Source organism: Sinocyclocheilus anshuiensis, unplaced genomic scaffold, assembly GCF_001515605.1.
Source record: "Sinocyclocheilus anshuiensis isolate Anshui unplaced genomic scaffold, SAMN03320099.WGS_v1.1 scaffold175, whole genome shotgun sequence".
In the NCBI taxonomy this organism is placed as follows: domain Eukaryota; kingdom Metazoa; phylum Chordata; class Actinopteri; order Cypriniformes; family Cyprinidae; genus Sinocyclocheilus; species Sinocyclocheilus anshuiensis.
The window spans coordinates 557,007-573,851 of NW_015548208.1; the positions used below are offsets into that span (position 1 = coordinate 557,007).

Consider the following 16,845-nt stretch of genomic DNA (forward strand, 5'->3'; position numbering starts at 1 on the left):
GTGAAAGTAACAAAAACTTGTAAAATACATTTTAATGGGTATAATTGAGTGTGAAAATAACCGAAAGATATACAGTGAAACCAAACATGATTCAGAGACCAGATATAATTTTTGATATTTTTTTACTAGTGGGTGCAGGACACTATAGTTCATTTATGTAAGTGAGGATAGCAAAATAAAGTAAACTGTGACAAATCATACCCAAAAATTCTTCATACAGTGGACTACCAGTAAAATTGATACAAATTTGGGTCCAAAAATTATTCAGACCGAGTCTGGGAAAAAAACTTTGTTTGAGGTTGAGGTTTTCATGAAGCTGGGTGACAGCATGCCCAGGAGACTACAGGCTGTCATTAAGGCTAAGGGTTGCCCGACAAAGTATTCATAGTTGTGTAAATACTGTCATACTAACAGCTGTCTGAATAATTTTTGGTTGATTGTAATCTATTACATACATTTCTATCAAAATTATCTAACATTATCAAGATGAATTTGTTCTGACACAGTGTAACTCTGAGTTCTTGTCATATTTTATTACCATTTTCTAAACTATAGTGAATAAACTGTGATAATGTGAGAAATGTTGAAGGTGTCTGAATACATTTTGGTTTGACTGTATCTATTTGATAAATGAAGTTAACCAACTAACATTATACATACCCTTTTGGTTTCTGTACCCAATATTTAAAAAATTTACAAATGCAATAAAAATATCGGTATCGGTACTCGGTATCGGCAAGTACCAATAAAATAATACCATAAAATTGGTATCGAAAAAAGTATCGTTCAGGAACCGGTATCGAAGTCAAGGTATCGGTATCAATTTTTTTTAACGATACCTAGTCCTAGCTCTAACATCTACTAATGAACCTAGCAACCATCTAGCAAGGCTAACACCCAAAAATGTTTGCAACAACCTAACAATGCACTAACTACCAGAAACCATTACCAACCAAAAACACCTTAGCAACTGCTTAGCAACACCCTAGCAACAACTCAAAACAACCTAGCAACAGTTTATTAATGCCCTAGCAACCACAAAACAATTAAGCAACTGCTTAGCAACACAGTACCTCAGCAACTGCATAACATCCTCAGGTGTTTGGGGGGAAAAAACTTGCAAACAGAAAACCATAGCAACTGCCTAGCAACAAGGTTCCAAACAAGGTTTAGAAAATACTGAGAAAGTTAGCGGCCTATACTTGTCTCTGTACATGTAAGTATTTAAAAACTAATATAAAACTTCAATAACAGCATAGGTCACAGATGGAACGTCCCAGATAATCAATTAGACTTAGATTGAGGTATTTACTGTTACCCCTTTTCCACCAAGGCAGATTGAGTGCTGGTTCGGAGCCAGAGCCTAGTTTCAAATCGGTTCTTTGTCTTTCGACAGCCAAAGCACCAGCTCCAAACCAGGAAAAGTGGTTCGTAAGTAGCACCAAAACATTGCTGGTCTAGAAGTAAGAACCGCTTGCGTCAGGGGCTGGAGGCGGGGTTACCGTGACCAACAAGATGAACAGAAACTTTTGACCATCATTTTTGAAATGGCAGCTAAACACAAACACGTTGAATTCGCCATGTTTGGATGCCGATGTAGATTCGCAAAGCCATGAACATCAATATCAATGCAACGTCCACCATTGTTGACTGTGTTTAGGCTTGTTCGGGCTGCATCAGCACTGCACGGACTGGTCGGTGTACCGCGGGAGTGATTGGAAAGCAGACGACTCTCTTTATGCTTTTGGATCGCTTTCACGGTGCTTTGGTGTCGTGCGCCGATGCATCTCGAACAAGCCTATTGTGTTTGGCGCTGCCGCGCTAGCGTTACTGGGAAAGATGAGATGTATTCAGTGACTTAAGACCTGGCTCTGTGGTGGCTCTCTAGCCCGTGGAAAGGCAAACCGGTTCTTAGAAGGCTCGCCAGTTGAACCAACTCCGAACCGGCAATAGCACTAGCACCCGGTTCATGCTGGTGGAAAAGGGGTATGTGAAGCTAATGCTGACACAAAAACAACAAACATCCTGAAAACACAACGGCTACATGAGATTGCTTGAGTATTTACAGTCTTACCACAGTAATGACCTCCAGATCCTTCAGATATGTCCTCTCTGTGGTCAGGAGCTCTTTGGCAATGAAGTATGCTTTATCAGTCGGGAACCTCTGTGAGCAGAAGAAAAAAAATAATTAAATTACACTGAATTAAATGAAATTAACTTGAATTAAACTAATTAAAAATTATGAGGGCATAAATTAAATTAAACATTCACAAAATAATGACAGGAGATATTTCTATACTATTAAAGATGCCATGAAATCAAAACAGGATTTTTGTGGCTTTTAATACATTTCAGCAAATATAAGCATTTAAAATCAATTAAATATATTTAAAATATAAGCATTTTTCTTTTCTGATAAAAAATTATGTAGAAATATAAACATCAAAAAAATGCTGTTAAATCACATGCCAACAACTGCTTGCAAGTAGCAAATCACTTGACAACACCTGACAAACCAAACTTGACCCTCGCACACACACACAGCGACATCTCAGTAAAGTAAAACTCTCACTGTTTATTGAGCCGCTCACTCCACCGCTACATAATCTGCCCTAAATAGAATGAAATTTGGGTTGAGTTTTTCTAGGTCTCCTATTCTAAGACGTCCACAGAGACACTTGACCAAAATGCAGTGGTACTTCTGATGATAAAACACTTTTAAAGCAGCCTTTCCACTTCTCATTGTAACCTTAATTTGTCAAGAGTGCCTTCAATTCAAGCACAATGTAATTTAAAGAGGAAAATTAGGGTCCTTGAAAAAAAAAGACCGTGCATTTGTTCATGAACTACAATTAATGATGTTGAATTGGCTGACAAAAAACAATGGCAGCCTCCAAATGTAACCTTCTGCCACAACAGCCAATGAATTGAGAAACTGACTAGCCTTAAAGGGGTCATATGATGCTGCTAAAAAGAACATTATTTTGTGTATTTGGTGTAATGAAATGTGTTTATGCGGTTTAAGGTTCAAAAAACACATAATTTTCCACATACTGTACATTATTGTTTCACCCCTATGCCCCGCCTTTCTGAAACGCGTCGATTTTTACAAAGCACATCGGTCTGAAAAAGCGAGGTGTGCTCTGATTGGCCAGCTATCCAGTGCGTTGTGATTGGCCGAATTCCTCAAGCGTGTGATGGAAATGTTACGTCCCTTACCATATTGTGATGCCTGCGGCAACCACATGTGACGACCCCGGGCTGGACTCCGCTTCGTCCACATCTTTGCGTGAACATTTGGGCGGCGTTATGCAAATCTTCCCAGATAGTGACGTAGACATGTGGGGGCGTGTTAGAACGAGCCGTTTTAGGTAAGTGTGGCTGACTCTTAACTTTTATAAAGAATATCTCTTTGGATTTGAGACTTTAGTCTTTGCAACATTACAGATCTTCTTTATGCACCAAGAGCTTGTAACACTCCAAAGAGAAAGGAAAAATTGAAAATCGCATCATATGACCCCTTTAAGTATTTATCAGCAATAAAATAATAACTACTTAGTAATATTAATTAGTAATAAAACTAAGTGATAGACATTATATCAGTTAGGCATATTAATTGCTTTAATATTTGGTTATTCTGACATTTTCTGAGTGACTTTTCAGTAAATACTGAGTATTTATTTTTTAATTTTGTATTTATTTTGTTTATTTATTTTTGAATTCATTCATTCCATGCCAAATCAACAGTAAAAACTGGGTACTACAAATTAAAACAATCACAATAGCAATAAAAATTTAAATAAATAAATAGATAAGAAATAATAAATCATTATATACTTTAATAATATAATAATAAAAGTGACCCATCAAACCAAGTTTTTACTAACACGTGGTGCTATTCTCGAACACTGTTCCCTCCCCCCTCCCACCCTCCTCAAAAGACAAACCTTCCTCCGAACCTCATCCTCGTCATCTGTGCGGATGAAGCCAGCGTCGGTCAGTAAGGGGCTAGTGAGAGGAGAAGGCTGCCGTCCGTCTGGACTTTGGCCTAGGTTAAGACTCTGTTTCTGGCCGTTCACCATCACTTGGCCTGCAGACGGAGATTCGCTGTGCTGAGGGCTCCTGGAAACGGGACCTACAGGAGAACAGGCAGGTCATGCTAAAGCTTTGACGTAATGCGAATTGGGTTATCAAATGTCAATGGACTAGTTAGACCTACTACATATAGTAAATGCAATCCAGGGTTCAACATGTACATTTTGTAAAACTACCCTGTTGAAAAAAAGCAGCTAACTAGTTACCAGCAAGCATTTTAGATGCTGGTATCACCACTAGAAATCTTCACTAGCAAGACTTCTTGGTCAACAGCTTTAACAAAAATCTTTATTTTACTGGTATACTGCATGGTTTACCAGTAAGACCAGCACCAACCAGCTTGAACTAGCTTGCAAATTCATGTCAATCTCAGTCTTTTCTGCAGGGTAGTTTTGACATTTTATTTCGAGATCATCACCAAGGGGTAAAGTTGTACGACACACTTTGTGTTTGGAAATTAACTACGGCTGACAGCACCACATCGGGATCCAGACATGAGTGAGTCACACCATCCAAGTCTGGGATTTCTGCCTGAGGACACTGCCGGGATATATAACACATTCCCTGGATGATGGGGAAATCTTCAGACCACTACATTCACTACACAAGTACATTCACATACTTGCCCGAAAACGTTTCGTGTTCCATGCCTTGGCATGAATGGGATGCAACATGCGAACCGGGACATTTCAAATGCACAGAGTGTCCACAGCGCAGCCATTACTGAGGAAGTTGGAAGAGCCACAAATCTGGTGACAAAGGCCTTGTGAAGTCACGCACACATGCAAACATGCAGGACAAACAACTAAACGACTACAGCTACTCTACCACGAAACAAGACACACGAGGAGGGGCGCTAACATCTACAGGCTTCGAGTAAACATCTGGAGTCCCGCTTCACAAGTACCAAGTTTTATTGCTAATAATACACATTCATTTACAATGTTAAAGTGTTCCAGAATGAATAAGACCAAAGGTTTGGAGTAGTAAAAAGCAGACATCAATCGTACAGAACCTGTGAACAGGCATCGAGAAAATTAACAACCTTGAGACTTCCGAAAATCCATTTAAAAGTGCTACAGGGCTGCAACAGAGAGGAAGAGTTAAAAAACGTGTACTAAGGCTCATGGGCATGACCCTTCCATTGCTTACCTGGTTATTTAATCTAGTACAGTCTACGTCAGGCAGATTGTAAACACATTACAATTATGGTTAATCGTTTTGCATATGTGCCACAATGATTGCCTTGTTAATTATGAGTATTTTAAAAAAGTACAGTTACAATATATTACACAAATATATCTGGAACTTTTCGGATACCTCAGCAACGTACATTTTATGAAATAATCAGGAGATCACAGCTTGACAAGAGTGAATCATTCAATACTGCTACAGTATTCTCGTGATAATAAAACCTGCAGAGAAGTTAAATCACTTTTTAGTGTAATTTACAAAAACCTATGAACGCTACCTTGGCCACTGACAAATTACAGATCACTGGAAAGCTGGGTGGGTAGAATTATTTACAATCATATAAACAGTGGCATAAACTGTCACTTTCCAATAAATATTGTCAAATTTTATGTAACAGACCCAAAAACTGCAGTGGTCTTGCAAACGGCTTTGCGAACACTTTCCAAATCCTTTCACTGACATAGGATTGCCATGCAAAAGTTAAGAATATTTCTCAAAAGGAAAAAAGTTGGCTTTTGGAAAATAAACAAATGCTTTAAAAGATTATATCACAAATGCATTTCCTAGTGAGTCAGAATGCAATAACACATATGCAAAAAACAAGAGCATGGAAGTTGCGAAAACGTCTGGATAAAAGATTGAACATAAGTTTAAAGTACGTTTTAGGACAGCCCTTTGAAACCTTCCTTATCTTTTTAGACTTCACATGCTAAGCCTCAAAACAAGTTTCTTACTCACAGTCTGTCCAAATCTCACCTACATCCATCTCCACTTCAAAAGACTACTGCATTTTAAGGGTCCCAAGTCAATGCAAAGTATTTTACACATTTGAAAAGGACAGGGCAGCGAAATGCTGAGACAAGGACAGGTTGACATGCTTCCAAGAGAGGGAAAAAAGACAAGTTGAGGCATTCCAGAGATACATGCTGCTAGAACAGTGATGACACTGGGCAGGAGAGATCTTAAAAGCAATGCAACCTGAGCACAGGTTAATATATTTACAAATCAAAAGTACATCAAGCATTGCAAACGCACCGCAAACAGATGACATTGATGAGGCGTGCCAGAGATACAGTGGTTTTAAGAAAGAAGAAATTAAGCAGCAAAGCAAAACAAAACAAAATAAGCTCTTTTTTTAATGTTATATTTTTTAAAAGGAGTGATGCATGCTGGGAAATGGGCAAGCAAACATGACAATGCCACCAGACTGGCACCCCATGTAGAAACACCAAAGATAATGAACTTGGAACTTCAACCAGTTTGGGGAAAAAAAATATAATAATATAAATAACAAAGCTAGCATGAAGCCATCATGGTTGGGTGAAAATCTTTAACATGCATGATAAAATGCTAAACCATTTACTGTTGCTTATCTCATGTTATGTCAACACAGTCTTTTATTTTATCTGATATACCGTCCAACACATCCTACCAGTATAATCTGTTTTTATGACAACACAAACTTATAGTTCAACTTTAGACAAAATTTATTCATCAGAATCTAGAAGAACTTTAAACTAGCTCTGACAAAACGTCAATGCCACACAGCAGAGACACCCTCAAACCTTTCATATCTTGAACATATTGCTATTGCATAAAGAAATTATCTCTGACATTAGATTCTGTAAACTATGGCTATGGCTAACAGAAATAATTGTAATTCTTTGTTTCTACAAGAATGATAAAGAAATCTTCCGCAACGTTTGGCAATACTCAATGACTAATCAATTAGTTAGCAGTACTATGGGTAACCTTAATTTGCAATTGTAATTAGATTTCATTCTCTACATTTACAGACACGGCACTTTGCAGTAGGACCTTCAACTCCTCATCAATCTAAAGTTAATCTTCTAAGAGCAATAGTTATGAATTGTGCATGAAATAATCAAGTATTTCCTCAGGCAGAACACATTCTTCTTTCTAAACCCTCCAAATATTGCAAAAATACCATCATCGCTAACCTTGTTAATCTTGTAATGTGTAATCTTTGCCACTAGTGCCACCAAGTGTAATTCTCCAACACTGCCCGTATCTGCCAAAACAGATAGTCACGCCCCAAATTGCGATTGGTTAATACTATGTCAGATCATGCCATGTCCATTTGGTGCCACTGATGGCACAAAAACTACACAACACACCTTGAAGTACCTTGACTGGGCCTTCAAGTGGCAAAATGGATGTATAGTCAACCAGTAACCAGGCACACTTCATCTTCTCTAGCAGTTGAAGAATTGTGCCCCATCTTCATCACTGATGGGATAACTGTAGCCAACTTCTCCCCCTTGACCCTCATCCTCCAGTTGGTCCTTGCTATGGGGCATAGGGGAGGAATTGACCACCCCAGGGTTTCCAAAGCCTAGGGGCTGACTGTAAGAGTTGCTGCCTGCATCTGACTCTGTATCACTAGACTCCGTTCCACTACTAGTGGAACCATCAATCATATGGACTGGGCTATTGTGGTCATTAGCACGGAGACGGCTTCCATACAGTCTCTGGACATTGCTGGATCGAGCTTGGCTAGATGTTCCAAGCCCATTAGCAGCCACACGGCGTTCAAGGGCGGCCATACGTTCAGCTCTTGAGAGCACTGATCGGGGTTCATTAGCTTGGGTTGAACCTAACTGGCTCAAAATCATGGGATCGGTGTCGGAACGGTTACGCATGCCATTATGGAGTTTCTGCAAGTGTGGGGATCGACTGACAATTGGGGAGTAGCTCCCATAATGTTGAGGCTCACTCCCAGATCGACCATTGGTAAGGTAATGGTTACCGTCATCCCGACGGTGACGACTGCTATAGCCGATCTGCTCTGGATGATTCAGGGAGTTGGTTTTGTGAAAACTGCTCATTACCGGACTACAGTTTGCACTCCGGGAACCAACTAATGGACCGGAAGGTGACACCAGACCACGTCTATCCATACCTTGAAACAATTCATCCACCAAGGTACTACTCAGGGGTAAAGAACGTGGTGATCCATTACCACAAAACGACCCATTAGACAATTGACTACTGTTAAAGGTATCTGAACTCTGACCCAACCAATGGCTGGTCAAAGAAGACTCCCTAAATCTAGACTTGCTTGCCCCTTGTCCATTGTGCTGACTATTACCATAACCATTACTCTTGCCTGCTGTATGGCTGGTTGGCTCAACCTCATCATTGTCATGTGTGTGGGAGTGAGACCTAGTGACACGGCCTTTGACCACATCATATTCGCTATCTATGTCACTGCAGACGATGTAAGGTATCGAGGAGCTGCTACCCTTAGCAGCATGCGATGCTAGACCTGTGCTCAGATGCTCGGCCTGCTGCTTGGATGGGGATGGCTTTAATCGAGTATCCGCCTCATCGGGGGTCCCATTTCGGCATCCATTGGTCTGTGAGGTTAGACTCTCAGTGTAACGCTGGAGAGCTCGGTTTTCAACAGTCACTTGGGTGCACCCAATAGGGGAGTCCATCTGATGTCCTGAAGCACTGGCATTCCTCTGCAAAATGTAGAATGCAAGAGATGGTGGAAGGTAGAGGATGAGATGCATATATTGACCACTCCTAACACAGGTAATTTAAAGTCAACAAGAAATCACATTTGCAAGCCATTTTACATTGATGTTCTGTCTCAGAACAGAAGTGGACCAAGTTACCAGAGATAAAGTTATTACATTTGCATTACATTTTTGAATCATCAGGAACACTGATGATTCATTCACAATAGGAACAGGAATGTGTATTAAGAAAGTAATTGGGGTCGATTTTGATGTTGACTTGCATAATATGGGATTATTTTAATGCACTCCTACTGTGTTTGTACACTAAGATACATTACACTCACCTCTCCTTGACCCTCGGCACACAGCCTGGGTGGGGATGGAGAAAAACTGCTGTTGTACTGGATTTTACTGTGTTTTCTAAAGATGGAAGATTGGAAATTATTAGTAAGGAGTTTTTTCCAAAGGGCATCTCCACACTCGGTTCAAAAGCGGACTTATTTCCACTCAGCTGCTTTATGGGTGTTGCCTGATTAGATTATTGTATGATAAGGAAAAGGCACTGACTACTCTTAATTGACTAGAATGATACTGCTAGAAAACAACACAAAATTTTTACATCCAGTGCTTAAAAACCTTGATGCTATGTGATGCGATTTACAATATTTCTAGGTCAATTATAGTGTATTTTGGGTAATTTCTAGGCCATTTCTTGTTGGTTTCTAGGGTGCTTTGGGGTTTTTTTAGGGGGCATTGCTAGGTGGTTTCTAGTAGTGGTCGACCGATATATCGGCCGATATTTGGCATTTTTCAAATATCAGCATCAGCCAATAAGTTTTTCTGTTTGGCCGATGTGTTTGACTTTGGCGGTGTACCAGAGTGACGACGCTGAGAATGGCAATGCCTGAGCACACAGCTTCACATTCTCCCTCTTCATTGTTTGCTGTCATCATTTAACAGTTCTTTCTAATACAGATAGAAGTCTGTCTAATAATCAGATAGAACTGTTAAACAAAGAAATTAAAAGATTTTATTATAGCGATTGCTTTTATATTAATAGTACTAGAAAGGCAAGCATTATAATACTTTCCCGTTTACTGTGAGCATTCAGCAAATACGTATTTATATCATTTAAACAAATCTTTGAATGTCTAATAAACATTTAATTTCACAAACCTTGCAGACTTAGTCTAATTCAGCTGTGAGATCTTGTGAAGTGTGCATTTGTATCCTGCATGATCACGTGTATTCTGCGTGAAAGTTGGTCCATGCGAACTGAATCAATCGGCAACCTTTGAACACCTTATTTCAAACTATGCTCATTTGCCCACTGTCATATTCATGTCATTTTCACTGTGTGCTGTATGTAAAATGAGCGTTACCTTGGCTTTATTTGAAAAAATAAATAAATAATTCCCGGTGCACACAAACTTCCCAGATTACCAAGTGCCCTGTTGGTTACAGTGTTTGCTTCCTTTTTTATTTATATATATTTTTAATGTTTCTTTATTTTTGAAAAATATTGTAATAGGATTACAGAATCAAGTTGTCGTCTGAACTGAAGTATAAGTATGTTTATTTGACATTTATTTTCCAGGGTTTTCGTGGGTCCTTAAAAAGTCTTAAATTTAACATTTAAGGCCATAAAAAGTGTTAAATGGTACAAGAAAGTCTTAATTATGATTTCAAGAGGTCTTAAATTTGAGAAGAATTGTGATGATTAAACTTAAATAGGCGATGATTTCATTGAATAAATGAAATTAATCGACCCATATTTTTACACAGCAAATACGCAGTTGTAAATGTGAACCGGTGGATCTATTAATATATATGTTATTTAATTAATATAATAATTGATTGATAATAATTGTTTAAATTAATACAATAATTCATACTTTTTACTTTTCTTAAAATTTGTATAAAGGCTGAAATGTTAAGTTTATCATTTTATAAAACGTTTTGTTTTTGTGAATATCTGTATCTGATCTGTAAATCATGCTTTTTACAGTCATTTTAGTATAATATGTTATCATTGATGTTGCCCTATCACTCTCATATGGTAATACTTTTATTTGTGCAGGTCTAAAAAAGGTCTTAAAAAGTTTTGAAACTTGAAAAATCCTGCAGATAACCCTATTCTTTAAATTCATTTTCAAATTATTTCAAATTTCTTGAATATTAAAATAATTTCTAGGGACTTCTTGGTAGTTTCTAGGGCTTTTAGTGGTTTTTAGGATGTGGCATATGACATATTTCACCATACTTCACCTCCATAGTGAAAATGCTTAATGGAGAATGGAATGCACTGTGGATAAATCATATATGGATATTATTCAGATAAAACAGTCATGAAGTGGTGTGTAAATGGGGTGTGATGTTTAAGAATGCAAAATTTGATTGATCTCAATAAAGGTTACTAGGTAATAGATAACTGTGCTCATACTTCAAATGTTCTTTCTCACTGGTGTGTTAAATGTTTTGGAGGGAAATGAAATGCAGCAGAAAGGTAGTGACATTTAGACAAAGGTCAACAAGAAAACTCACCTTTCAAACGGAACCTTTTTGAATTCAGTGTCCTTTACATAATCAATCACCTGCCTTTGTGTGCGGCCGCTGATGAGATAAAACAAGACAGATGACGGAGCGGTTTAGAAACAAAGAGAGAAGCACAAAATGTGTACATCAAAACATTGACCATCTGGCAAGAACTGAGACCTACTTGCACTGTGATTTTTCAGCAAATAAATACCTGCAGAATATATGCTGAGCCAAAGAAAGAAGTTACCAAGGTAAGATGTCTCTAACATGTACCTTAATGGTAACTTTCATTTCTGGTGATGGAGAAGAAGTTCTTTTAAGACAACTGTATCTGCACAATTTGTTACCTGAACCTGAAGGAGGAACCCCTGGTAAACAAAACTGGTTTGGGCTTGGGTTTGGGTTCTTCAAACAGGCGGAAAAAGGCATGGTACTCCACACAAATCTTCCAAAACACCTTGCAGCAGTCCCTGCTTCCCATCATGAACTCCAGAGTATCCTGACAGCTACTCTGCTATGAGAGAAGAAACAGAAGATTTTGTCTTTTTAATGTTCCCATCGAAACACCTAAACTACATGGAAAATGGACAGAAAATGATTTAAGCGAGCACCAAAAGTTATTTGTGAACCCAGCCCTCGGGTAAAGACATAGCTTTAAGTGGAGACATTTGGATATTGTTATAAAACAAATCAAAGGAGAACTTACATTTAAGTCAGGTCGTAGTTTTATGAGAAAGCGCTTCCTTTTGAAGCTCAGCTTGCGGACTTTAGACCAGTTGAAAGCATTTATTTTGGTGTGTCCCTTTAGAAGTCAGGCATAGAAGTGCATTTAAGGACAATTTAAGGCAATAAAAACAACATATTCCATATAAGAAAGAGAACGCTTTGTTCTAGGATAAATCTCATACAGCCACAATGGATAAAACTCTAAATAGTTTGATGTATTATTTGGAAAGACACTTGAAACTTACCTGAAAGACCAGTACACCAGAATGCGCCACGGCAAGGCTGAGCTTCGTACCCTCGCGATCTTTTGCGGGATAAAGACGCACTCCGTACATCTCAAGTCTTCGTGCAATCTCCAAAAGCTGGTAGTCCGACTCAGCTGGTGTTTGCCCGCTGTGGAAGGGTTAAAATATAGAAAATTAAGCCTTTTTGTACAAAACATCTGTTTGTGTGAAGACACTCTACAAGTTTGTAAGACTGATAAGTAATAAGCTTAATAATCACGACCTCAAAAGGAACATATCAGAATCAACATGCAAGAACAGAACTTTTATAATTGTTTGTAATTGCTGATGAAATCTGTACACTGATAAATATTACACAGTTTCCTGGCACCTTCTAAATTAAAAATGGTCTGAACTTTAAATGTCAAAGCGATCTACAAATTGTACATGGCGACCAACTCCCTGAACACTATGTTTAATTAGCAAATCTCTAAACAGCTCTATTTTACTAAATAAGAAGCTCCTGGTGTGGAAATAAACAGCCCACTGATCATTTATTGCTGAGGAAGTGAGATAAGCTTTCAGCTGGACCATATTGCATATGAAATATAAGTATCCTTTAAACCAAATAACTGGTTTAATATTACTTTGAGTCATGACGTTACACTCACACGTGTTTCCGATGGTATTCAATGATCTTGTCCATCAGTGCATCCTGCACGGGAATGTACTTGTTGTTGAGTAGATGTTGTTTGCACTGCACTTCATCAAAGTCTCCGATCTCAGCTGTAACCATAGAAACAGAGATGATCTATTACATGCATCTATTATATGAATATAATACTATGCAAGAGGAAAGTACATTTAAAGTACTTAAAATTTTGAACTATTTTTATGTTTTCTACTTTTACCATAATGTTCAACAATATACAAACAACAAATATATTATATTATATTATATTCTGGTTTGCATCCATTGAGTTCCAAAATAGTCAAATAACAGTTAATTTGTTAAGTAATTAATTCAAGTGTTGGGAAGGTTACTTTGGAAATATAATAGGTTACAGATTACAATTTACCCTATTTAAAATGTTATAAGTAGTGTAACTATTTCAATTACATTTTAAAGTAATGTAACTGATTACATTTGATTACTTTTCTAAATTTCTATTGAATGTTATCAGCTGTTTCAAAATCTCTCAAAATCCTTCATCTCGTTAAGATTATAAGAATTTAATTTTAAAGCACAGCCACCACAAAATCAGACTTTAGTGCCTCTTTTTACTTTGAGATTGTTATGAGGTTAAAACAGATTTAAAATCATAACAATAAAATAGTAAATATTAATAGAAGTAGTATTTAGATGTAGCCCTCTTTGTAATCGTTAACATTTTCATAAGTAACTGTAATTTAATTACACATTTTTTTTCTCAGTAACTGTAACAGATTACAGTTACAATTATTTTGCAATTAAATTACGCAACGCCGTTACATGTAACTAGTTACTCGCCAACACTGATTCATTCACTGGATTATTCCAAAAGCAGTATATTTACCAGTATATATATATATAACACAGTTAATGTTTAAATACAGTTAAAAAGCAAAACAAAATAATGAGATTAAATTAATTTAATTACATTTAAATAATAAAATATTTTAATATGAAAGCTTTATTTAAATAACTTTGGTTTGTACCACTGGTCAGTCTCTTGATTCGATTACTGATGCTACACTAGCCCTCATCCTCCTCAGCAGTGGTTTCCATAGCAACTAACCAGTCTGTGATGTAGTGATGTTGAAGCAAAGCTTGTTTGACATGATCTGAACATGGTTTTGCATGAGCGACAACATGGAGTATAATCCAATCCGTCCACTCGATGACAGCGCTGTCATTCAAATAATCCTACGGGATTTCTGCTGAAGCATCAGCTTGACAATGACAAGTCTACAAGATTAACATACTTACACATAGTGGTCGACCGATATGGGTTTTTTGACAGCCTATGCCGATATCTTGGAAAGCAGGATGGCCGATGGCCGATATAAAGCCGATATAATTTTATTTATTTTAATTTATATTTAAGAAATTTGAAATCATTTGAAAATGGATTAAAAATAATTGTGTAAAATAAACATACTTGTACTTTAGAAGACAAAGCATTTTTCACAAATAAATAAATATTTAATAAAAATCTAATTAAAAAGGAAGTAAACACGGTAACCAACAGGGCACTCAGTATTCTGGGAAGTTTGTGTGAATAATTTTTTATTTTCGTTATAATACTTTTTTGTATACATTTTAATTCATTTAACAGTTCTATCTGATTATTAGATAGATTTATATCCATATTAGACAGAACTGAACGACGACAGTGAACAAGAGGGAGAGAATGTGAGCGGTGTGCGCTCAGGCGCTGCGGCTGCCATTCTCAGCGCCGTCAAAATAAAGTCCCGCCTTGAACACATCGGCCAAACAGAAAAACTTATCGGCCGATACCGATATTTGAAAAATGCCAAATATCGGCCGATATATCGGCCTTGGCGATATATCGGTTGACCACTACTTACGCATACTGCTTTTGCGATGGAGACAGATCATAATTCTGTGTGTTCAACACTTTTATTGTCCTAAATGCAATTACTGACCTTTTTTTAGATCCCTAATGCTTTTGATTGTGTTTGACTATGTGAATTGTGCCACAATCGTCAAACAGAATCCAATGAAAGTGCAAGACGACCATATTGAGCTAACAATGAAACTCCAACGCATCTATTATAGAATTTAATAATTGATTATCATCATTATAATTCCTGACCTATTTTCAGTTACATATCAGCCAAATCCAACTCTCTAATTACTTTAAAGGCAGATGCACAAATTGAACCATGCATCTTATTTCATAAAGAATCATAATCAAATCGAATCCATGTCAGAGTGAATATTTATATTCCTAGTGCTGGTAAAATATCTTGAATGTCTTACATTGCACTATATGAGAGACCAGCAAGGCGGCACTGCTTTCATTACAGGTCAAACGTCCACAGGCCAGGTCATGCTTGATCTGCAAGGCGAAAAGATACCTGTCGACAGAGAGCGGGACATAATTAGACCAATTTAGAAGAGAGACTGAATCAGAATGACAGGCAGTAAATCAATATAAAGGTTTCAGTACAGTGACAGATGCTTATTGATAGAATTACAGGCAATTTAAGGTGTGCAACAATTACACAACTGATTTCAATAGTCTGACTTTAGCATATAGAGAAGCTAAAACATTATTTTACATATTATTTAAGTTTATTGGGTAAGTGTCAATTTTTAATTGGATTTAACTGTTTTTAATCAATATTTTCTGGTATTTTCATATAAAGGGCTTGTGAAAATTATCCTGACTTCAGTCTTGCTTTAAATAGCATTTCATGATGCTAAATGCAGCCGTGAACTATAAAGTAGGGCTGAACAATTTTGGAAAATAATCTAATTGCGATTTTTTTTACCAATATTGCGATTGCGATTTAATATGCAATTATTTTTTAAAGACCTTTATGTTCTGTATTATTCAACAAAGACAAGCTATAAATCATTGTATCGTATGACCAACACACTATTAGATAGATTAAACATAAATGTTCTTTTCTGTAGGCAAGGCCTATATGTTACGATGAAATTAGGTGATGCATGAATTGATATGAATGACATTTTTATTTAACAACTACAATCACAGTATATTGACTAATTTGTTGAACTTCCAACCTTGTAAGCATGTAATAATTATGACAACATAAAGCACTGACAAATAAGCCTGGTGTAAACATTAATATGAAAGTCCGTAACAAATCAGACAAACTAAAGTAGATTGCAGAAATATAAAAACAAATCTGTTGCTTTACCACACTACTTTAGGTAATTCAAAGTCACTAAACACTGTCTGTTAACTTTAGACCAGTGGTTCTCAAACTTTTTTGGTCACGCCCCCTTTAAACCTATAAAAAAAAATTGAGAGAATAACTGTTATTATTATTATTCTCTCTCTGTTATATTTTTATTTTTTGTGGGTTTCATGCTGTCCGCGAAGGCATAGGACACACACACAGGCTTTCCTCCTCACCAACGACATTAAACACCGTGTCTACACCGGACGCGAGCGGCAAAATACAGTAGTAGAACCCAAACCCATTATAATCAGTGACGCTGTCTACACTGGATGCGGCGCGACACGACACGACAAAACCCGACATTAAACTGATGCCTTGTTCTGTTTATGACGTACTGACACAAATTTAAAATGATTTGCAATGGTCACTGTCCAGTGTACAGTAGAGCTGTTGCGGCGCGGCGCGACAACTCTAGCGTCCGGTATAGACACGGTGAGTGAAGTCGAGAGCAAGATATGCCTCGTCATATTTTCTGCATTTAGCTTTTGAATGACCAGCACCTGCCTGGGTCTGTGCGACTTCATCTATGGCTTTTCTCTTCCTTTTCACAAACCGATCCATCTCCCATTCTAAGTTACGTCCTTTGGCTGTTTACTGTTTTATTTCTTTTCTTTTTCTGCTGATGGCCCGCGCTCGACTTG

The 16,845-nt window shown here is 37.4% G+C and overlaps 1 protein-coding gene across 3 annotated transcripts in view; it reads right to left on the reverse strand.

Annotated features, from left to right (window-relative positions):
- The window catches only part of LOC107653673 (FERM, RhoGEF and pleckstrin domain-containing protein 1-like), a 103,054-nt gene that overhangs the window by 17,173 nt on the left and 69,036 nt on the right, over positions 1 to 16,845 (reverse strand). Inside the window, exons 6-15 of one of the 3 annotated variants that reach the window (XM_016440453.1) lie at positions 15,252 to 15,349; positions 12,937 to 13,051; positions 12,287 to 12,434; positions 12,022 to 12,117; positions 11,663 to 11,826; positions 11,322 to 11,390; positions 9,122 to 9,197; positions 8,579 to 8,777; positions 3,948 to 4,135; positions 2,075 to 2,164 (exon numbers count right to left, since the gene is read on the reverse strand). In XM_016440453.1, coding sequence (XP_016295939.1) covers positions 2,075 to 2,164; positions 3,948 to 4,135; positions 8,579 to 8,777; positions 9,122 to 9,197; positions 11,322 to 11,390; positions 11,663 to 11,826; positions 12,022 to 12,117; positions 12,287 to 12,434; positions 12,937 to 13,051; positions 15,252 to 15,349 — 1,243 coding nt within the window. Of the gene's footprint in view, positions 1 to 2,074; positions 2,165 to 3,947; positions 4,136 to 8,578; positions 8,778 to 9,121; positions 9,198 to 11,321; positions 11,391 to 11,662; positions 11,830 to 12,021; positions 12,118 to 12,286; positions 12,435 to 12,936; positions 13,052 to 15,251; positions 15,350 to 16,845 lie in introns of all 3 variants that reach the window. The other 2 variants (XM_016440454.1, XM_016440452.1) reach the window with 2 other exon arrangements.